This window comes from Exophiala dermatitidis (assembly GCF_000230625.1).
Source record: "Exophiala dermatitidis NIH/UT8656 unplaced genomic scaffold supercont1.5, whole genome shotgun sequence".
Lineage (NCBI taxonomy): Eukaryota > Fungi > Ascomycota > Eurotiomycetes > Chaetothyriales > Herpotrichiellaceae > Exophiala > Exophiala dermatitidis.
The window spans coordinates 3,484,655-3,505,592 of record NW_008751650.1 but is presented as its reverse complement, the minus strand read 5'-3'; the positions used below and the strand labels follow the sequence as shown (position 1 = coordinate 3,505,592).

General features: G+C 50.8%; 9 protein-coding genes and 1 non-coding gene across 10 annotated transcripts; 5 read left to right on the top strand and 5 right to left on the bottom strand.

The window, feature by feature from the left end:
* Positions 1–659: 659 nt before the first annotated feature.
* Positions 660–3,521, bottom strand: HMPREF1120_06837 (uncharacterized protein; the record flags this gene model as incomplete). The annotated part of the gene is made up of 1 exon (XM_009161048.1): positions 660–3,521. One exon carries the CDS (start codon positions 3,519–3,521, stop codon positions 660–662), a length of 2,862 nt encoding a protein of 953 aa, XP_009159296.1.
* Positions 3,522–6,173: 2,652 nt separating this feature from the next.
* HMPREF1120_06836 (uncharacterized protein) lies at positions 6,174–6,843 on the top strand. The gene has a single exon (XM_009161047.1). It carries the CDS (start codon positions 6,318–6,320, stop codon positions 6,621–6,623), a length of 306 nt encoding a protein of 101 aa, XP_009159295.1. The 5' UTR covers positions 6,174–6,317; the 3' UTR covers positions 6,624–6,843.
* Positions 6,844–6,851: 8 nt separating this feature from the next.
* HMPREF1120_06835 (uncharacterized protein) lies at positions 6,852–7,574 on the bottom strand (the record flags this gene model as incomplete). The annotated part of the gene is made up of 1 exon (XM_009161046.1): positions 6,852–7,574. The coding sequence occupies one exon, from the start codon at positions 7,572–7,574 to the stop codon at positions 6,852–6,854; it is 723 nt and encodes a 240-aa protein (XP_009159294.1).
* Positions 7,575–8,003: 429 nt separating this feature from the next.
* On the bottom strand, positions 8,004–8,074 carry HMPREF1120_09311. Its single transcript has one exon. It is a non-coding gene; the product is annotated as a tRNA-Asn (tRNA).
* A 3,205-nt stretch (positions 8,075–11,279) lies between these two features.
* Positions 11,280–13,320, bottom strand: HMPREF1120_06834 (uncharacterized protein; the record flags this gene model as incomplete). The annotated part of the gene is made up of 2 exons (XM_009161045.1): positions 12,617–13,320; positions 11,280–12,301 (listed from the first exon to the last, which is right to left on the bottom strand). The coding sequence occupies exon 2, from the start codon at positions 12,249–12,251 to the stop codon at positions 11,280–11,282; it is 972 nt and encodes a 323-aa protein (XP_009159293.1). The 5' UTR covers positions 12,252–12,301; positions 12,617–13,320.
* HMPREF1120_06833 (uncharacterized protein) lies at positions 13,008–14,311 on the top strand (the record flags this gene model as incomplete). Its single annotated transcript, XM_009161044.1, has 3 exons — positions 13,008–13,448; positions 13,495–13,971; positions 14,027–14,311. The coding sequence occupies 3 exons, from the start codon at positions 13,008–13,010 to the stop codon at positions 14,225–14,227; spliced, it is 1,119 nt and encodes a 372-aa protein (XP_009159292.1). The 3' UTR covers positions 14,228–14,311.
* Positions 14,312–16,019, top strand: HMPREF1120_06832 (uncharacterized protein). Its single transcript, XM_009161043.1, has one exon. It carries the CDS (start codon positions 14,840–14,842, stop codon positions 15,512–15,514), a length of 675 nt encoding a protein of 224 aa, XP_009159291.1. The 5' UTR covers positions 14,312–14,839; the 3' UTR covers positions 15,515–16,019.
* Positions 16,020–16,076: 57 nt separating this feature from the next.
* HMPREF1120_06831 (uncharacterized protein) lies at positions 16,077–17,039 on the top strand. The gene is made up of 2 exons (XM_009161042.1): positions 16,077–16,309; positions 16,356–17,039. The coding sequence occupies exons 1-2, from the start codon at positions 16,168–16,170 to the stop codon at positions 17,006–17,008; spliced, it is 795 nt and encodes a 264-aa protein (XP_009159290.1). The 5' UTR covers positions 16,077–16,167; the 3' UTR covers positions 17,009–17,039.
* A 1,679-nt stretch (positions 17,040–18,718) lies between these two features.
* On the top strand, positions 18,719–19,708 carry HMPREF1120_06830 (uncharacterized protein). Its single transcript, XM_009161041.1, has one exon. The coding sequence runs from the start codon at positions 19,105–19,107 to the stop codon at positions 19,462–19,464; it is 360 nt and encodes a 119-aa protein (XP_009159289.1). The 5' UTR covers positions 18,719–19,104; the 3' UTR covers positions 19,465–19,708.
* A 74-nt stretch (positions 19,709–19,782) lies between these two features.
* HMPREF1120_06829 (uncharacterized protein) lies at positions 19,783–20,411 on the bottom strand (the record flags this gene model as incomplete). Its single annotated transcript, XM_009161040.1, has 3 exons — positions 19,783–19,850; positions 19,896–20,216; positions 20,264–20,411. 3 exons carry the CDS (start codon positions 20,409–20,411, stop codon positions 19,783–19,785), a joined length of 537 nt encoding a protein of 178 aa, XP_009159288.1.
* Between the last annotated feature and the right edge of the window lie 527 nt (positions 20,412–20,938).

The following is a 20,938-nucleotide window of genomic DNA, read 5'->3' as shown; positions in this document are numbered from 1 at the left end:
GCTCTGCGCGTGTGCCCTCCTCTTCAAATGTGTGTTCCTATACAAATGACTGCTGCCAACGGCATCCTCCTCTTCCAATTTCCATGCGTTGTAAACCGTCCGAAACTCGTGAGGGCAGACGCAAAGGAGACGCGTAAAGGAAGGCAATGACATATCGCGCGCTGGTAGCCGCGTCAAAGCAAGCGAATCAATGGAGGAAGCTTGGTGGGACGCGAGATGGAGACGGATTACGAGGAACCGAATCGGCGGAGTTGAGAGTGTGGAACCGATCGATCGGCTGTTGATCAGCGAAGATATAAATGCAGACTGATATTGTATCAGTAAACGGTGGGTAAAAGCGCAGAAACATGATAATCAGCAAAACAAATTCAAACCGCAAGATCATGGATAATTTCATTGGAAACTTTTAGTCATTCAACTACTACCTGGCGGCACCGCATGCCTAAACTTCAATCACAAAACAATTTTTGGGGGTGCAAAGTCGGATTCCGGGGGTGGAGTTCGGTTGGAGATGCCGCCTAACCCGCATTGTCGCGCCCAAAACCAAGGCATCCTGCCGCGTCCAGTATCACACTCCATCCCGCCGCCTAGCGTGTCGAAATCTTGCAGATGGTGTCATACACATCCTTGGAAACCAATTTCTGAAACTCATCACGAAGTTAGATCCATTGGGTTCTGTCATCTTGCTGCTTCGCTGCCGACATTTGTCTGAAGAAATGACGAGCCGGGTTTCTCTCGCTGTCATGAAGTCCGCTGATGTACGCGTTGCAGTCATTGTCAGTCCAATTTTCCTTTTCCAGCTTCGGTTCCAGCTTCATGTTGGCAAGCTTTTCGCCGACATCGGCAGTCGAAGAACGAACATCCGTTGGGATTGCTGACGCGCTGGCGGGAAGTGTCACGGCTCGATCGCCGAATTTCCATTTGACTGGACCCTTGATCGTGACGACGAGGTTGCTGTTGGCCTTTTTGAGTGAGTCAAACCATCCCTGCCAGCCTTTGGATTGAACAAAAAGGTTTGGGTTCCCGACAATGTACATGGCCTCACGAGCGCGACTGGTACCGACATTCTGGCGCCGACTCTGTTGCAAGAAGCCGATGCCCGACTGCATGGTCCTAGTAACAGAAAACGCGACAATATCGGCCTCTCCACCTTGGCTGGAGTCGATCTTCCGGGCTCTCAGGCCGGGAAAGTCTTGCTCCAAATCGGCGAGGAGAATATGTTGTCCATTGTACCCGGTGAGGGCCATAATGTGGGATGGACTGACGCCAGCAAGACCAAAAGCAGCCACCATTCCTGCGATGAACTGGAATTCCTGCTGATTTGCACTCGAACGGCCGGCCCCGACTTTTATGCAATCGGTATCTGTGATGTGAAAAAGTTTGATATTCGAATCCAACACCACCTTCTTCCCATCGGCATCGGTAAAAGAAAGCTCTCCCAATGTAAAAATCTGTTGTAGCTGCAATTGAAAAGGCCGGTTGACCGTAGATGGGTGAGCACGGACGAGATTGTCATAATGAAAGTTTGTGCCGGCATAGATGTTTTGGACGGTGCGATATTGCACATCCAACATGACTCGTTGACAGCCCTTGTTCTGAAGCTTCTCAAACATTGAGGTGCCCCATGCCCATGCCCCTTCGACGCTTTCAGTGTAAGGGGCGAGCTGTTTTTGGTCACCGGCCATGACAACTCGGCGTGGATTGAGGGCCAGCCATGCCTGAAATAATGCGACATCGGTTGCCTGCGAGGCTTCGTCAACGACCAGCAAGGAACAAGGGAAGTTGCGATTACCGAAAAAGGAGTCCCTGTCGTGGCAGGTGGCGAGAGTGGAAAAGAATATGGTGCATTGCATCATGACCAGTCTTGACAATTCGGCCCGGTCTTTGTCGTGTGCTTTGGCAAGCCTCTTGTCTTCGATGCGACCACACTTGATGATCTGCGCAAAGCCCGCACGGTAGGCACCATATGTTGCAGGCTGGGCATCGGCAATGCGTTTCATGTGAGCCTCCAATGTCAGATCTTCCAATATCCCAAACTCCTTTTCTGACAGGCGAAAATATTGCGACTTTGCACGCGTCAGCACGAGACAAATGTGATCTTTTGGATCGATGTGGAACATCTGCTTGGCAAGCTGCACCGTTCGCTCGCAGGCAACACGGACGGCTTCGTTGGTGTGCGCTGCACAGACGATCTTGCCGCGAAGGTCGACAAAGCCGCGGGCTATGAGCAGTGATTTCGCAACGACCGTTGTTTTGCCCGTGGCAGGCGGTCCTTGAATCAGGGCACAACCGGTGGGGGATTGGAATACTGAGTCAATGGCCCTCCGATGGGACTCTGCTTCGAGTTGCAATCTTACCACAAATTTCTGGAAGCTGGTATCTCGGTACGGAAGCGGATCAATATTGCTTGGGAACGGTTTCTTTTCGAGGAAGAAGCCACTCAGAGGGAGTCGATAAATGTCTGCTTCGATGTCTTCTCCGTTTTCCTTGAGAAGGACTTTCCGCATCTTGTTGATCGCGCGGCTGGACCGATCACCGAGTGGATCTTCGCGATCCAACACGACATCGAGGTAGACACGTCCAGTATTTTTGGCAGCAGCAGCTAACTCAGGAGTGGTGTAGTTGTCCAAGACAGCAACAACATCTCCTTTGATGATGACCGATGTGGCTCTCCATTTTTGTACTCGGGCGTTTGGGAGTTGGGTTGGTTCAAGATCGAACATCCCTGCCTTTCCCGGGACACTAGGTGACAACCAGATGAGCTGTTGCGCTTCCAGCTTCCAATGATCCTTTGCGATGGTGGATTTCAATCGTATCATGAAGCGATCTTCGAAACCAGGTAGGCCGGAAACGTCAGCTTGGACAGACTTGCGGTCAAGTAAAGCCTTTGCGGCATCAGCTGCTTTGCTTTCGGCTTCCAATGCACGGAGCTGCACCGAGCAATAGGGCTTCGCATTCTCTCTTGCATCAATAGAATCCTTGTTGTTCAGGATGTGTCGAACAATGCGTGCGTCGAATTGGTGCGCAATCGTCGCTTTTTTGTAGTCAGGGATACGGATTTCAATGTTTCGACAGTGCTTTTCAATGTAATCTTGGTTCTTTGCCATGCAGAAGGATAGTTTCCATGACCTCAAAGCTTGGTGAGGGGACAGTGTGAAGGCTTGGCCAGCGTGTTCCACTTTGAAGTTGTAATCCGAACGGAGAGCGATTTGAATGATAAAGGTGTCGGGCTCGACGTCTTCGTCCTTGGGTGCGGCCTTGAGCAAGAGGTAATGTTCTTGAGACACTTCGATCCATGCACGCATGGCATGGCCGAGAGACTCGGTGATACGGAACGAGCCAGTCCTCAGGTTCAAGAGGAAATTGAAACTGTATGCTGGTGGGCTCTGCTCTGTTTTCCTCACAATTGCCGCCAAGTTTTCATCTTCCCCGTCGGAGACGACAAACTCCATTTTCTCAAATAGGCCCGACTTCGCTTGGATCTGTTTGAGATCGAGGGTTTCGAGGAATTCGATAGCCATGATTTGGTGCGGCGAGGCGATTAGTGGTGCCAGCTTTACTGCCTTGTTAGCAATCATGAAACTGGTTGGCAGATTGTCTGTACTCACATGGGGTCGGCTGCTTCAGCTCCGCTCAACAAACTCGACAGTGTAGGTTTGTACAACAAATGGAAGAGGACGGACGAGTAGGAGATTGAAGTGAGGGGGAGCTTGTTCGCTGAGACTCGAGAGTGAAGCTGGTACAGTGAAAGACAGTGAAAGTGAACGGAAAGTGAAACTGGAACAGTGGAAGCGAACTGAGGGTGGCGCAGGTGCACTGGAGTGATGCTGGCGTCGCAGGCAGGTTCAAACAGTGAATGGATTCGGGAGACATCAGGTAACGAAGGTTGGAGAGTGCAGGCGCAATGAGTGCAGCGCGAGAAAACCACAGTGAAGACATAACATAGAAACATTGCATAAAGACGAATCCCACGGCAGCATCATTGAAGTGACAATCCGCAGCGGTAACCTTGGTCGTGCACATGAACACAGGCATCAGTCGTCTCACTAAATCTGATCTCCTCTGGAATTTCACCGGAACAAAAACTGGACGATATCGTCAAGCTCCGAACATTTCCTCGGCAGGCCTGATGCTCTCATCCTCGATCACGGCCATCTCGCTCACCTCTTCTCTCTGAATGTTCGAGGCTAAATTTTCAATATGCGGCGGTCGAACCAGCGACGAAGCTGAAGATGAAGAAAGTCGTACACTACCCGGTCGCTGGTACCGGCTGGAGACTCCCGCTGGCAAGCACTAATGCCGCATGGGCACAGTCAACTCGCGCATGGTCTGAGTCCGGTTGGGTCAAACATCCAGATGGAAACACGAGGGAGGATGACTCCTCCCATCGCAAGAGATCCAGGAATTTGAAGCCAAGGTGTTTCCAAGCCACGGTGTCGCGTCTCAGCCAATCGGTCCGACATACCTCGGTACCATTCATCATTGACTGCGGCTGGTCAGTTCTGACAACAACAAACTTGAAGGACGGTCAACTGCCAGATCACTCACTGCCCCAGATCCTGCCACTGCTACTCCGTCCAACTGTCATCACTGTCAATTTCAAACAGCACAATCAGGTTGGGGGGAAGGTTCAAACCGACACTTTCAAACCTTGTCAAGGAGATGAACTCTTTCTCTGCACCGCCGACAGCAACCTAAAACTGATATCAATTGCTCACCAACAAACTTTGGCCAAACAATGTTGGATGTGTGTTCCTCGTCTTTGTCAGTATCATGCAAGCTTCGATTTCCGGTATTTCTGCAACTTCCCTTCTCCTTGTTTGTTCTGGCAAGCTTGTGAAGAGGACCCATTCGAACGACACTTGAAGAGACTCTGTCCACTAATTAGCTGGCATCAACTAATAAGATTTTTGGGGATCGCAAACAACAGCCTCATCACTAGTGTTCGAGACTCTGTCCATCAGTTAGCCAACAGCAACCAATAAGATTGTGAGATCACATACAACAGCCTCATCACTGGTCCTGCATCTTCAGATCTCCTCCTAGCTGCGGTTGAGTATCAATCTGCCCGGGCCCAGGACTTTTTTCAAACCGAAACAAAACATACAAAACTTCACCTACCTGCCACCACTCACCTTTGCCTATCACCGACATGGTTAGCAAAAGCAGTGGACAGAAACAATCTCAGCGTACCTCAATTTCCACAAGTCGGACGGTTTGAAGGAATCACAAGCACAGTGGACACCCTGACAATTTCCCAGCAACATGGGGAGTTAACCACACGTCGATTCAGCAGCAAACATACGTTGGAAACGTCGCAAGCAAGCCCACGAACATGCAGTGCACTTCACCCATGTTGGCTGGTCCTCGTACAGGGGCCGAGGAATAGGGCAGCCAGTGCCGTACAGCCTCCAGCAATCCTATGAGGAGAGCTGTAGGCCGTAACAACGTCTGCCACCCCATCCTCATCGTGTGCATCTCTTGATCTAGGATGTGACAAAAGGCAAATTACCAGGTAACTATACATTTACGGGATTCAGCTCCTGCTCTGCGGCACACATATCGTCGTGACTTCCTACAATCGTCCTTGCCTACGACGGTGGACTTGAGCTCACGGCCAGGTTGCCAGCGAGCAGTCAAATAATTCTGTTACTGTTCCAGTCTCATACTACATCCCAAGATGAACCACTTTGACTTTGCCAATGGGATTCAAGTTCATACAGCTGGGCAGGAGCAGATCTTGACAAGAAGACTCCCATTTCCCGCTCGCGGGTCAAACAAGTTGCTACGGCATCATCAAGTATGCGTACCAATCTGATCGCTCGCTTTTTACCGACCTGCAACTTCCTCATGTCCTCCCGACCCCTCAAAATGCTCGCTGCCATGATTGGCATGCCTAGGAGAGCAGCAAGAGATGCAGATTGTTCTGGGGCAATATCTGCCGATGACGCTCGCTTGGCCATGCAGTCATAATACGTGCTGCCTTCAGAACAGTGGTTTGGTCAAAGCAAGAGCAATCTGTTTGTAGGGCAACACGAGTCATATATTGTACCAACAAACACATTTGGATTTGTTTGCTCTTTTCAAGCACAAAAACCCTTCTACGAAGGTGTGGACATAGCATGTTGGTAGGGTAAATAAATAAACTCCACGTCCAACATTCTACAACTCAACGCCAATTCAGGGTGAAAAGTAACACTGCCAGCCACTGAAAACAGCTTCGAGCAGCTTCTTGCCCCTGCTGAGTCTTATCGCTGCAGCCCGACAGATGTTCCACCACTTTTCGCTCCGACCTGCCACGCGGACCTTGCAGAGCCATGAATTCTACACTCCATCCGGCTGTGGCGTACGGCCTGCATTCGAGATCATTCTTCACACTATTCTGTCTTCCGCCTGATCGCTCAGCACGACCACCATCTACTTCACCCTCCGCATCAACCCCACACAACAACAATGACCACGGCTCTCCAGATCCGCCAATGTTTTTCGCTCGCTGCCGGAACATTTGCTACCCTGATCAGATCCGTCCACTCTTTACCGCTTCAAGACCCGTCGTCGAGCGGAGGAGCATTCACAAAGACAGGCCAGAGATGCGGAATTCATGGGTTAATGGGGCCTCTTGATTAGATCATTGACAAGCTTGTGGGAAATACGTCCGCCCGCGAGACTACGCCGGAAGCCAACGAACAGCTAGTACTAAGTGTTAAAGTGGATGACCGAGCACAGCTCTTTATAACCGACAAGGTTTTCTGCCATCTCTCCTCACCATTGTCCTACGGTGCGAATATTAGGTAAACGTACTTTGTTGGATGAAATTCTATGATCCACATTGTCCGGTTGTTATGCCCAGCTTAGTCTTCATCTTCTGGTTGTCTAGCTTTCCCCTTCTCGAGGATCTTTTCCAATGTTTCAAGGTGATCGTCAACCATATGACTCGGCCACACCTGTTCCGCATACGTATCACCCTGGCTGTCAAGACGATCCTTTTCCCTTTTGATCATTTGCCACTCCATTTGTGCTTCAACAGCATATCCATAGTACTTCGATGGTCTCTTCCATTTGTCGACCTCCCTGAGCTTGTTCAATCGTGTCAGGCTTGCGGACGCTCTGAGTTCCGTGTAGATTGACGGCTTCAAAAAATTGTAACTTGCAAAGGGCTCTTTGGGGATGTCGTGAATGTAGGGTTTCAAAACTTCTTGTGAAACTTCTTTATGTCGCCACTCAATGGTGTCAGTACCAAGATGCAGTCGCTTCCAGGGAGCATGTGGACTCACAGTTCTGTGGAACCGAAAGATCTCTTCGTATTGGGCGAGAAATTCGTTCTTCTGCGCATCATTCGGGAAAGCATTTGCCGTAGCTGTGATCACTTGTGTGATGTACCAGGAGCCGAGCAGGACAAACGGGCAAATCTCAACCCAAATGCGTCTCTCCATCTTCTCAGACGACTTTTCCCCCCATTTTTGTCCCGAAGAGATAATTTTCTTCTTAGTGTCCTCGACTTGATCGAGCATCTTGAGCTTATGGTCGATGAATTTGATTGTAGCCGTGATCTGCGGTGTGACAGCCGGGATCATACTTGAGGTCGGAACGACGGGAAACGAAGACGGATAACAGCGGCTCATTTTCGTCGTGATGAGCGAGGTAGGAGTAGGTGGTGTTCGATCTCAGAGATGAGGACAAACCATAGAGGCTGATAAGAGGGAAAAATGGCCTGGCGCAGGCAGATTTTGGAGATTGAAAAATGAAAGAGAACAATCCAGGTTGTTCGGAAGGGTGAGGTGCAGCGCTGACGGTGCTGAAGGGAATCGTCCTGCTAGCATCGATCTTGCCTGACAATCGCAGGTTGAGCTGCGATGCTGAAAGATGAAAGGGTGGTAGGGAACAGAGCCGTGGGCAATGAAGTTAGTGCGAAGTAAAAGAAACAGGCAACTTGAAGTGGATAGAATCTGGTTGTCCAAAACACATGGACAGTACTGTGAATAACGGCAAAAAACAAAATAAAATGGCGAGCTCAGGAGTCGAACCCGAATCGCGTGGTAAACCAGCGCGAGCATTACCACTCTGCCAACCCGCCCAGAACAACGTTGTGTCTAGAATGCACAGAAAGTTTGAAGCACAACATATGAACTCAATACAGGGTGGGGTTGACGATGATGTACATTACCAATACCAAAAACGGCGCACCAGCTTACAATGTTCATGGACACCCACTTCTATCAAGACAACTCATATGACGTGGTTGGCCGCGCAAAGATTGTCAGGACTTTGGGAAGATTAGTCGAGACGAAAGTAGCGACTATGTCTTGCGCACATTAAACAGTCACGATCTCACTGCTGCGAGGTAGATGACGACCTTGCAAAAACGGGATTCGAGACAGACAGCTTCTGGTCTGGACAGGCATTGGAACTTTGTCATGCCGCGGACAAAGCCGTCGAGGAGCGAGCACAGGTAGGATCAAGCAGCCTCCGCTACTGCTCGGTCATAGCATTGGAGAGCAGCAACATTGTGCGGGCAATAGTAAGCAAGTCTTGCCAGCAGTGCAGACCAGGCGTGGAAGGGCTTTCTGCCCGTTGGCTGCGGAGATCAGGGACATTCCAAACTACCTATTTGATCCGTCAGCATCCCGTAAAATAGTACAATCAGCTCATGTCTGGCCAAATTTCGTTGACGAAAGGTGCGAGGTCAGCTGCAGGAGAGCAGGCTGTCCACTTGGCGGCCGGATTTGTAGTGAGATGCCGACGATGGCCTTTGGCAAGACTCCAGCAGTCAAATGAATTTCGAGAGATGAGAGTGTGACTTGAGCGACTGCCATGAATTCTGCTGGCGGCGACTGCTGGCGAGCCAGTTCAGAGCGGGTTCAAGATGGAAGCGAGCATATCAGGAGAGTGACAGCCACCTGCAAGTGAACAAGATCCAGACAGTAAGAGCCAAGTTCAGGGGTCTGTCGTAGGCAGACACAATGGAAAGTTGACATGCAAGGGAGGCAAAACATATCCACATCATTGAGGGAGCAATGATCACCGAGGAGCCGTTGTCAAAGATTCCGACAAGACAACAGATCGGTGTTATCTCTGTGCAACTCGTGGCAATTCCGGCTGGACCCTTCTGACGACATTTCTTGATGTTCTGTATTTGTTCAAAGTCGCCCAACCGACATCGGGCCTAAGACCGCTGTGTACGAACAAGTATGAACGACTTCATCAAGGACGGCCGTGGAAAATGACCAGCACACTGGTCAAGGCCGTTGGAGGATTTGCCAAAGTTGAAGCAGCCAGGTGAAACAGGTGAGATGGGTTCTACACCATCTTTGGTTCGCCTCGACTTTCCGTCGTTAGGAAGCGAAGTGGTCGGTCTCTGCGAAGATGGGTTGTTTCCAATGGCAGACAAGGTAGAGCTGCACAAGCCACTGATCAGAAAAAGTCTTGTCGGTGTTGGTCTTCGTGAGCATTCGGGCATGAACCCGGTATGGACGTCCTCAGACGAACTACTCCCAGACGATATTCCACCCGCGTGGTGAGCACGCAAACCGTAAGAGACAAGGCGCCCAAATCGCACCGTAGCATCACACGACCCTGTCTCTTGATAAGTTCTGCTGCCCTTCTCTCTCTTCTGCTGCAGAACTGGAAGGATGCATTCGAAGAAACCGATGGGCATGCCGTGATGAGGACATGGGCTGGCTGAGTAGCCGCCTGCATAACATGGGGACCGAGACGCCGATCAGACTGTCTGCTTGCTGCAATGCCCGTCAGGAATCGTATATTGCGCAGCTGGTGTTGCCTGCGTCAAACGTACAACCGAATTGTTCGACGCTCTGACAATCTCAGAACAATCGAATGCTAGAGCGAGGACGATTCGCTTCGGAAAAATGCTGAACTGGGTGCATGGTTGCAACATGGGTTTGCTTGATCCGGCGGCATCTGCAGAAGGTGTATTTTATGCCGTTGCGACGTTTCGTCTTCGGTGCGACTACCTGTGGAGCTTTATTCGTTGGGGGCCCATTTTGATAACAGTTCTGACAGCTTCGTGTGGCCTTGAAACGAATGGAAGCGAGCTTCGAGGCATAACTGGCACTGGATTTGGCTCCATTCAGTCTGCACAGCAACGATCAAAGCTTGTTAGTTCCATCGTGTTCGTCCATCGTGCAATTAGTCGTGTCATTAAGTGTTCCGGGTCAAACTGCCCGACGCGTGCACTTGACGCGTGCGCGTAACCGCGTTTCGATCTTGTGCCGAGGTATCTTCAGCCTGCGGCAATGCTTCCTCTTGCACACTGCCTTTGCCATGAGTTGACAACATTGCGCCAACATTCATGATGCATAGAGGCGATAGCTGGGAAACCTCAGACACCTTTGAGGGAGATCAACATGGGAGCCAACTGTGGTTTGATACCAGAAGTTCATTCAAGGTCGAGCCGTCTGATGATCCGATTGCATTTCGCGACCCTCAATTGTCGCTTCCATCTCGAGCTTCTCAATCGCATATCCACATGATTTAACAGTCACAGTTCTCAGCTTCTTGCGTCCTGGCTCCGAATATACCACCAGGCAAACCCGCAGGATAGATATCTTCCTGCGCAACTTTCCAGCTTGTTTTCAATTCAATTCGCTCCATCACAACTTTATTCATATTGACACGCAAGTCTGTGCCGCTCGAACATCATTGTGTGGCTAACAGCTGGACAGATCATATCCTCCGTCTGCTCCTTTCGTTGCCCCTACCACGTACCCTGATCTACGGACCGGTCTTGCGGCCAGACAAGACCAGAAAAAGAAGGGTTCCTCAATTTTGAAGCTTACGCGATCTGCCCTTTTCCATACCACCGTCACGCGCATTGATCTTTATGGGATCCAAGAGTTGTCCATAACCAGTGTGTTTTGTACGTAACACCTGATGGAGTACGGAGCAATCGGGGACCTAGGCTTCAGATAGTATCGGGACATCTTGTAGGAGAACAGATTGCTACTTGTGATCCTTTCACATCGACTATGACCTTCATACATGCAGGGGCTGAAGCTTATGGTCGAGTTTCCGTGTCGGTGATGTAAACAATAGCAACGTATCTGGAAGGCTACATTGATAACATGACTCGTTTGTAAGATGTCGACCGAATCCATGGACAATTTCGGACTGGTTCCAGCGCCAGAGTTGCCTTCGTTTAGTACTGCGGGGATGTCAGTTTCGGTACGAGCCATTTTGCCGACGGAAAACATCCGGCACCATTGGGAGAGAACACAAAGAAAAGAAAGCTTAATATAACGTCCATATACACGGATTTCCTACTATGAAGTGATGAACACGGTGTCACTTTCCCCTTCTTCTGCTCGAGAGATGAACTCTATCGCATTCTCAATGACTTCCTCGTAAAACGTTATGCCATCTCCCTGTCCTAGTTGCGCAAACTCTTTACCAACTTCTGGGGCCTGCCTCTGGAAAATGTATGCATTCAGCCAGTATGCTTGTCGATATTGGATGGCTTTTTTGAGAGGAGGGTTGCGCTCGACAACGTGATCCTCACTCAGAGAAATGAAAAATTCGACAACTCGACGACATCGGTAGATGTTGGGTCTGTCGTCAGGATGTTTTTCGCAGATGTCTAAAAACTCCTCCGCTCGTGGCGACATTGCCTGGATGTACTTCCATTGGGCCCGACTATGATCGGGGTGCAAATTCGGCCACATTGAGAATGCTTCGGCAAATTTGCTCTCTCTGTCACTAATGTTGATGACCGCCTCGTCAAGCCTTGATGGCTTGAGATGATGCAGATCGATGTCTTTTTTGACCGAAGGGGGCAGGCCACTCTGTCGCTGGCGCCTTTTCTGTTGAAGTGAAAGAGGTGGGCTTGCTGGTCGTTTTGCCGCCATTGTGGGAGACTGTTCAGTATGAGGCGGCTGGCGAATATACAAAGAGGTGTGTGTAAAGAGCATCCAGGTTACCCTGGATCTCTGCGTGGCCTGGAAAAAGGGACAGCAGACTGGTCGAAAAAGAGAAGCAAACTCCGAAAATATCTGTTTAGAACAAGTATTTGTGAGTATGCATATGTGCACCGCAGCCAAGCTTGAGTCATTCGTCGCGCCCACAAATTCCTTCTGCGGTCCTTTTCCCTTCATCCCATCATCAGGACTTGTCAGGCCCTTGGGTAACCTCGGTGCCTTGAACAGTTTTACCTCTCTTGTCTGCACTGTTTGCACAGGTCCGACCATATCTCTCATCCGGAAGTCAATCGATCCAATTGTTCTCTTTTGCTTCTCCATTTAAGTCACCACTTTTCGGTTTACAGACGTCTGGACGACTCTAGGGTAACCTAGCAGTCTTGTTCAGATTGTTCACCCCGCTCCGACGCCATCTCCTCAATCTCGAAGACGTCTCGGACGACTCTAGGGTAACCTAGTAGTCTTGTTCGGTTCCTCCGCCCTTCTCCTCGACAGCCTCTTCGATCCTAGAAGTCTCGGACCACTCTAGGGTAACCTAGTAGTGTTGTTCCTTTTGTTTATGCTTCTCCAGTGCTACATCCTCAGTTTAACGACTTCTCGGATGACTCTAGGGTAACCTAGTAGTCTTATTCCGTTTGTTCACGCCTCTCCTCGACAGCCTCCTCGATCATTGACTCTAGGGTAACCTAGCAGTCTTGTTCCGTTCGTACACGCTTCCTCGTCGCCTCCTCAATCTCAAAGACGTCTCGGACGGCTCTAGGGCAACCTAGTAGCTGTGTTCTGTTCCACCACAATCAGTACCAACACAAGATGGCGTCAAGCAACAGATACCTCAACCTCGACTGGCGTTCCGGACCAAAATCGGATGTTTTATTCGAAAGCCTGCAGCGTCTATGCAATACTATAGACGCGAATCGCCAGGTAGCAATCGTCAGCTCGGAGTCCAAAGCGAAGGCGGTCGTCGTCGACGGAAATGGCAATAAAGTTATGCGTCAAACAAGAACAACTTGTATCAAGGCTAGAAAGTCGGTAGAGCGCCACTCCGACAACGAGTATTTGGCGAAACTCGTCACGATAATGCGGTTCCTTATGCGAAACGCCGCCTTAGGGAAGACGGAAATGGTACGAGCCTTTGAGTACCAGATCAAGTCGGACCGCATCACGCCCGAGGACGCCAACAAGATAATGAAGGACATAGCATTGACAATCGGTGTCCACCCCTTTTTGCTCGGTGTCGAACCGGAGTCTGTCGGCCAGGTCTATATCCCGGAAGGCATTAAGTTGGCCATGATGGAGACTTCGAGCGCCCGGGTATATGTTGACAAGAAAGCGAAATACAGCACCTCGCTGAATGGCGGCAAACGCCATCAAATCCCTCGCCTTCTTGTCGATATTGCCAAAGTCAACCAGGCAGAGGCCAGTATCCGAGCTGTTGTTGTGTGCGAACACCGCAGCATCGTGGAGAAATTCCCCAAGGCCTTTGAAGACGCCCGGTTTCGTGGGGTGTTCCTGGTAACGGTAAGTACGTCCAACCCCATTATATCAACTTTTCTAACCACTATAGACTGGCGGCTACCCCGATGTGGCGACCCGGGAGTTTCTGCATATCTTGGCCAGGCATCGTGCCTTCAAGACCGTGCCATTCCTCTACATCTCCGATGGCGATCCCAATGGCATTGAGATATATGCCGTCCTCAAATTCGGCTCAAAGGCATGTGCGTTTGCCGCGCCGCAGATGACATGCCCGAACCTGAAATGGGCTGGGCTCTCCCTGGCCCAATACCAAATGTTCGTGAAATCCTGGCCTGACCGATTCGGCCCGACCCTGCCGCCCCTGAGTGCCGAGAAGACCAAGGAGGCCATGGAGGACGCCCAAAAAGCTGCAGATGCCGCTGTGGAGCGTGTACATACGCTCAAGGTTCGGAAACCAACACGCCAAAGCAAGCGGACGGTTGCCACCCTTCTTGGGAACGACTGCTTTGACGACGAATTGGAGGGCGACGCTCGTGCCGAGCTGGAACGCCTGGAAGTAGGGCCAAAGGTAAGAGAATAGCCCATCGCTCAGGGATTGGTTGCTGTACTAACATGTTGGGAAGGTCGATTTTTTCGACCTTATGCAGCCGGATCCCCATGGGGTTGTCGAGTTCATCGTAGAGGCCGTGTCCGCGGAGCTAGGGGAAATTGACTCTGCCCGCCCTAGACGATTTTACAGCCTCAGTGAGGCCCAGAAGGCGGCGGCGGCAGCAGCAGAAAGTTCCGAGTCGGAAGAAGAAGAGTCGGGATCCTGGTCGCCCTAGATAGTTTGAAAAAATGAAAATGAATGCCAGGGATGATTCTGAATTGTCGCAGTACCAACTACTAGTAATTGGTGCGGATGGAGCGTAATTACAATGTGGTCGTTCGGTGTGTCCACTCTGGAACGAAACTTGATATCACAAACTGTGAGGAAGGATAAAGCAACGACAAGGCCACGGAGACTTGATAAAACGCCTATCTACCTCGGATCGCGGCCTCTGAAGCCATTCGATCGGACATTGCCCCGTGTTCTCAAACCCTCCGTGCGACAAATCTCGCAGAACCAATTCAGACGGCCCTTTTTCTTCATATCACCACTCGAGATCTTCGCACACGTCGCATTTGCATGGAACCAGTAGCTGGACGACAGACACTGCGTATGTTAGCGAGCACGGCCCACAGACGTGCTGTGGTCACTTACTTCCAGACCAGAAATGCACCCGATCCATTCCTTGCGAAAGCGACGAGTTCGGATGTGGGTAATGTCAGAGGGGGTTTGACCTTGCTTGCAGTGGCCGCAGCAACCCCAGTCCTTCGGCAGGATGTTCTTCGCGGCAGTCGCTTGAGGAAGGTCGTCGACGACATCGGTGATTTGCTCTGCACCATTCGCTGGGATGATTGCCAAGTTTGCATCCTCTCCGGTCACCCATTTCCAGAGTCGGCAAAACTGCGCTGATGCCACCCACCCTGTGAATTGCACGGTCTTTTGTGGTCGGCCGGGAATAATCCAAGTCACGATTCTAGTTCCTTGTTGGCCATGGGCCCGGGTTGTTGCTCGTAGGTTGTGGCCGGAGGCGAGCAAAGAACGAGGGACATTGGTATGCCTCACATATTCGAGAGGCGACTGCTGTTCGATCGTTAGTGTTTCAAGGGCAGAAGAGAAATGGACAAACCGAGAGGCCACGCCGAATTTGCTCAAAGAGCTTTGTGGCCGTTGTGGCATCCGAGGCTACTCCGAGTCGAAACGAGTACATCTCCAGAATCTTGATGGTCCCTTTTTGGTGCTTTCGGACCTCTATACGATAGGTCTCTTGGTAGACGTACACATCCACCGAGGTGTCAAAATCCGGAAAGGACACCGTAGCAATCAACTGGTTATCGGGACCAACAACTCTCATCGCCATGCGCCCCGAATTGGCTCGATCGTGCGAAAGCTGAAGGTACCATTTTTCTGGAGTACCCTCGGCCTCCTTCCTCTTCAGATCCCGGCTCCATTGGATTGCTTCGGGATGGTCTCGGTATTGGACGGTGCAGGAAGCCAGGTCAATGGTCAACCAGGCAGGCTTTGAGGGGAGTTGGATGGAGCTCAATCTCTTGCGTCTGGGAGGCATGCGAGGCTATCGAAGAGAAGCGTAAAAAATGGAACAAGACTACTAGGTTACCCTAGAGTCGTCCAGACGTCTGTAAACCAAAGAGGCTGATGAGGAGAGGCTGGATGCAAGAACAGAACCGCAAGGTTACCCTTGGGTTGTTCGACTCGTTGTCTGAAGCGTAGCAGAGAAAGCAGAGGCTGAAAACTCCTGGCACGGTCGAGGCTGACACAATGACAAAAGAAACACTTGCACAAACGAAGGCGGAATACCTGTCTAACAAGGCGGCATAGGTTGCCCTGGCGCCTGTCACGACCGGCAAGAGAGACGAGCAGAAGGACGACTTTCTGGGACGGATTTTAAGACGAAGGGCAGAGAAAAACGCGTGAGAGACTCACTGCGGACAGAAAGATGAATATCAACGAGCATTCTGGCAGTGTGCGTCATAGCAGTGCGCGCCCCATTGGCTGACAGCATTCCCAATTGGGCAATACAGTCGACAGCCTGTGTTCAAAGCTTTTCCTTTGCCTTCCTTCTACTTCACTCTTTGTAGGATTCGGCGGACCCCGGGGTAACCTCAGTATCCTTGCAAGACCAGACGCTCCCTTGTCTTTGCCGGTCACGCCCTCAAGATGCCAGAGACCCCCAAGAGAAATGATCCCGCGAAACGGCTGGTCGTCGAAGGTTCGGAATTCTGGCATGAAGCGCCATCACCCATTGACCCCATCAAATTGGGGATACCGCTGTTGTCTCCCAGTTACCGCCCTCCACCAGGTAAGGCTATAGCCTATAGCTTTGGCAATGCACTCACGAAACTCAGGCACAATCAAAGAGCCCGATTGGCTGTATGAGGAAGGGTACTTGAGAAAGCCCAAGAGCTGGAAGCCCAAAGATGCCAATGCCGCCGCTCCTTCTTGTCCTCCTCCTGCCGCCGCCGTTCGGACCCCTCCTCCTGCTCGCCGTCCTTCCCCAAAGGTTGTCGTCGAGATTCGTGCAACTGCAACCAAACGCCGCCTAGAAGATGAAGAGGTCGAACCGGAATCAAACCACTCCTCTGCCGATGAAGACGAGGAAGATGAAGAAACAATGAAGTGGGTGCCTTTACCGCCTCCTGGAGTGACCCTCATCAAGGCATACCGAAGTAGGGTGCCGAAAATAATTCAACTTCAACCAAAGAAACCGAAGCCAAAGGGCAAGGGCAAAGGCAAGGCAAAGGAGGACGACGTTTACCAAGTAGACTGGATTGGGGCACTTGGTAAACGAGGAAAGGGCGAGTATGTGGTCAATATAAAGTGGGAAGGATACGGGTACGATGAGATGACCTGGGAACCACTCGAAAATGTGACACGGGAGCTCCTAGACGATTATTGGAATGAGCATGGAAGTCCGGCGGAACAAGAGGCCGAAATGCTGCCACGGCCACCGAAGAAGACAAAGAAGACGTATGCCGGTCGTCGATCTGTGCGCAAGTAGGGTTGATGAACTGCCACCTTTGAAACCCAATGTACCTCCCCATGTGTTCCTTGAAGCTCACTATTGTAGAGTCTCGTAATTCAAACCAGTGAAGTACTTGGCTGTGTCTTCACTATTTTGCCCTGCGATGATTGCACGATTACTTACGTCTGGCTCAATTTCAAGGACTTCCGTGTCCAACTACAGTCTCACCGTCATCAAGGTCAACTCCATGGTTGCCTGGATCATATGCCCGTTTCCACCAGCCCGACCCCTCCAGATCTTGCACAAGTTCTTGCCTCCTACCACATGACACCACTCGACAGCCATTTTCCCTTGCGAGAACAGCGTACCATCCTTCTCATCTCGGGAAACAAGTGTCGAAGGGAATAACAAAGATAATGTCGAGGGCAGCCTGTGGGCGAATTTGTGTTCTGTCGTGGAGGTGTCTGGGCATTGCTATCAGCCAGGAAGTCGGACGCTTCGTCTTCCACGTGGTGAGCAGATCCAAAGGGGATTTCTTTCTCAAGCCATGGTCCGTCCTCGGTCATTCAAGATGATACACGCATAACCGCAACCAAGAGCGCGAACTTGGACCTGTCGGTGAACAGTAAGGGCACGAGAAACTTCGGCAAGACACTGGCGAGTGATAAATCTCAACGTTGAAACATTTTAGTGTGGATGTGAACCGATGTATCAAAATGCCGGCGCCCATACGCATAGGATTATAAGGCTTTCTTGTCAAACATCGATCGAGCGAAGGAAGGCCTTGGTTGTTGTTCGAGACAGGATGGCTGCAGGAGATTTGTCCAAGGTTAGGTGGTTTCGACTGACCGCCTTTCGCCGAAGAAGTCATCTCAAGCTTTCGATCACAGACGGGAATAACACAGTATCCGGAGTCGATCACAGACGGGAATAACATAGTATCCGGAGCAGACTGGTGGCGGAAAAGCTCATCGCAACCGTCCAAGTCAAGATTGGCTTCTCAGCCTCGATATTTTCCAAGTATAGCTCCAGGTTTGATTCTTGCTCACATGTTTTCGCATGACGCAGATCTTCTCACCACCACGGGTCTTTTGGTGGTATAGGTCCTAAGCTAGGAAGTTCTTTGTCCGAGCAATGACATTCGCGCAGGCTGGCTTTTGTACCGAGAGGAGATATTCGGCACATCTCTTAGCATGTCACCGTGAATTGCTGCGCAGTAGACCACAGCACGGGTTCCTCAAAGAATATTGAATGCATTCGACGCCTGCCTCTTATTTTCTGTGTACATCAGCCTCCGAAGGCTTCATGATAAGTGTTCTCAAGGAATTCGGGTCTGCAGTCGTTGCGGGAACGCGCTGGGGCACGAAACCGCAGTTAGGTTGACTCGTCGACTTCCTTCGGCGAGTTGTGGCTCGAGGAGAAGAGGAAAATGATCGGGAGGAGGAAAGAGGATTCGTAGGCGACGAAGATGAGACCGGCACGGCAAGGAGATCATCCTGAGCGGTGGACCTGCACATCTCGTCCAGGGCTCGCGCAGCCACTATGGCAAGTAGCGAGGATGAAAGGCATGATGGCGTCGCAAGGACCGAGTTTCGTTCGACCGAGTCTGAGTGGGACAAGTTTCTCAAACAGTCAGCATGGGAAAGAGAGAAAACAGAAATCTGAAAGAGGCCACCGAAGCTCGCGCTCTAACGATAGGCTAGCCGTCAAAGTTGGTGGGAGGAGCAATCCTTTGCTGACGGAAATCACCATTGTGATTGGAGAATCAACAATCTGGATTGAAGCTTGATCCGACGTCCATGTGAAACAGCTCTTGCATGAACTCCTGTATGAAGAACACCGACTTGGCATACATGGACTGCTTATGAAGAAATCCGTTTTGTTTCGTCGCCGGAGTAGTGTGAAGACTGTTCAAAGCGACACCGAAACCAGGGCCTTGTATCTTCCAGCGGGCTCCAGCCAATACGTTGTTTCTTTCATCGATCCAAGGCTGCTACAAACCGCACTCGTGGTGCCAACGCCGTTGTTGAGACTCTCGCGGCGTAAGGAAAGTGGCTGTTTCTGCGTTATGTCTCTCGAGAAACACAGTCGGCAGCACTGTCAGTATAGGTGTGATCTTCGGTCGATGGGATATGATTGATCTCGTCGACGTCCTGAGCCGAGTGCGCATTCCATATGTCGTTTTTGCAACGGGGTATCCGTCGTGCCCATGCTGCCTGTCAAGGGTCTGTCGGCTTGAGGGCAATGTTTCTTCTCTATGGCGCATTTTGACGAACGCAGTCCGCAGCACTGGCAAGGTGAGTTGGACAACTCCGGTGGATTGCGAGGTCTTTGGAGGCTGGACAAGCAGCGCGCCCCTGAATACCTTTGCAACACTTGAGAAGGCAGTTATTCGCACAGGATATCATTGTGGCAGAGCGTCGATGGATGGAGATGCGAGTTGGCTGTACCTGATAGTATGTGAGCTGGCGGTGGACAATGTATGGAAGTAGAGCAGTTGTAACTGCACTGAACGAGCCCCGGTGACCGCCTACTTTACCACGGGTCTAGGCGTGCCACAGCGCCTACCTAAAGTCTGGCCCAAAGCTCGTGTAAGGCTTCGCGGCTGGGCTGCATAAAAATTGCCCAACTCAAGTAACGTCTCTGCGCTACAGATTCTACATTCCTTCGGCCAAGCTCTTCAAGCACGTCTCATGGGACAGGCGGAGTACTCAGATTGTGAAATGATGAAGCATAATTTACATGTTGAAACCGTCCAAAATCCTTGCAGCAACAGCCCATATGCCAACCAAATGGTACCAAATGCCTTGTCATAGCCGAATGAAATCATCTTGTCGCTCGAACCCATCTTTCTCCTCCTCATCCACATCGTTGACCACTGTCGAGGATTAGGATGGCCTGAGTACAAATGACAAGCATTCACCTTTGCCTAAGAAATCTTCAATATCAAAAAACAAAAGAGAACGCCCTAGCTCGAGATCTTCCAATGTGAGAACTTCTGGAAGATTAAGATCATCCGAGGTAGTGTTGAGGAGAGTATGGTTAGCTATTGCCTCAGCGAACCCAGTGTTGCTTTCATGGCCACTGTTTGGATGGTCGACAATCTTCCGCCTTTGTCGCTGGGCAGGCAACTCTGGGGCCGAGGGAAGGATGAATTCAACATCGGCATCGTCGTCTTCGTTTCCCTTGGATCCCGGGACCGGAGGCGGGGGAACAGTGAGCCATTCTGGTGGCTCCCATGGTACTTGGTACGGTCAACACTGTAAGCGCCGAGGAATACAAGGCACATACTGCGCATGCTATTGTTGATTGCGCATGACGGTTGAATGATTTCAATGGGATCGTGGTCCAGTGGGTGACGCCCAGTTGCTCGTCGTTTAGGTGGTCGATCCCCTTTCTTCGCAGGAGCTTTTCTCTTTGCGACCTTCTTCGGAGGCATATCGCAGCTGTACAATACAAACAAGAATCGACTCCAGAAAAGATACCAGGTTACCCTGGATCTCTGCAGAGCCCACAACGAGAGGGAAAAAGCACGGCGAGAACGAGCATTTTGCCATTTGTTTGCTCTTGGAACGGAGGAAGGAGCTTCATTGTAGACCACCGACATCGTAAGTGCCACTCTTGCAAGATTCGACGTTGATGCGGGAATCCCTGAGCCCACGGTTCAAGCAGGGCCAATCACTCTTACCTTCTGTCGATCGATCATCAGACCTCCAGGGGTTGATCTGGCTCAAACCCGGCATCTAAGCTCGGTGCCATACGCCGCTTTGCGAAATCGTGCATTGAACAATATGTTTAGATTTCCGCGACGCCGACTCTCCAGCACCAATCTCAAGTGCTCAAGTGTGATAATATAGCAATGCCACTGTGAACATCAACTGGGTTGTGTAAAATGTGGAATTCACAATTACGCGACACGCGTAGACCTCGGCCAAATAGATTGCCAAATTGGTCCAAGTCGCGTGA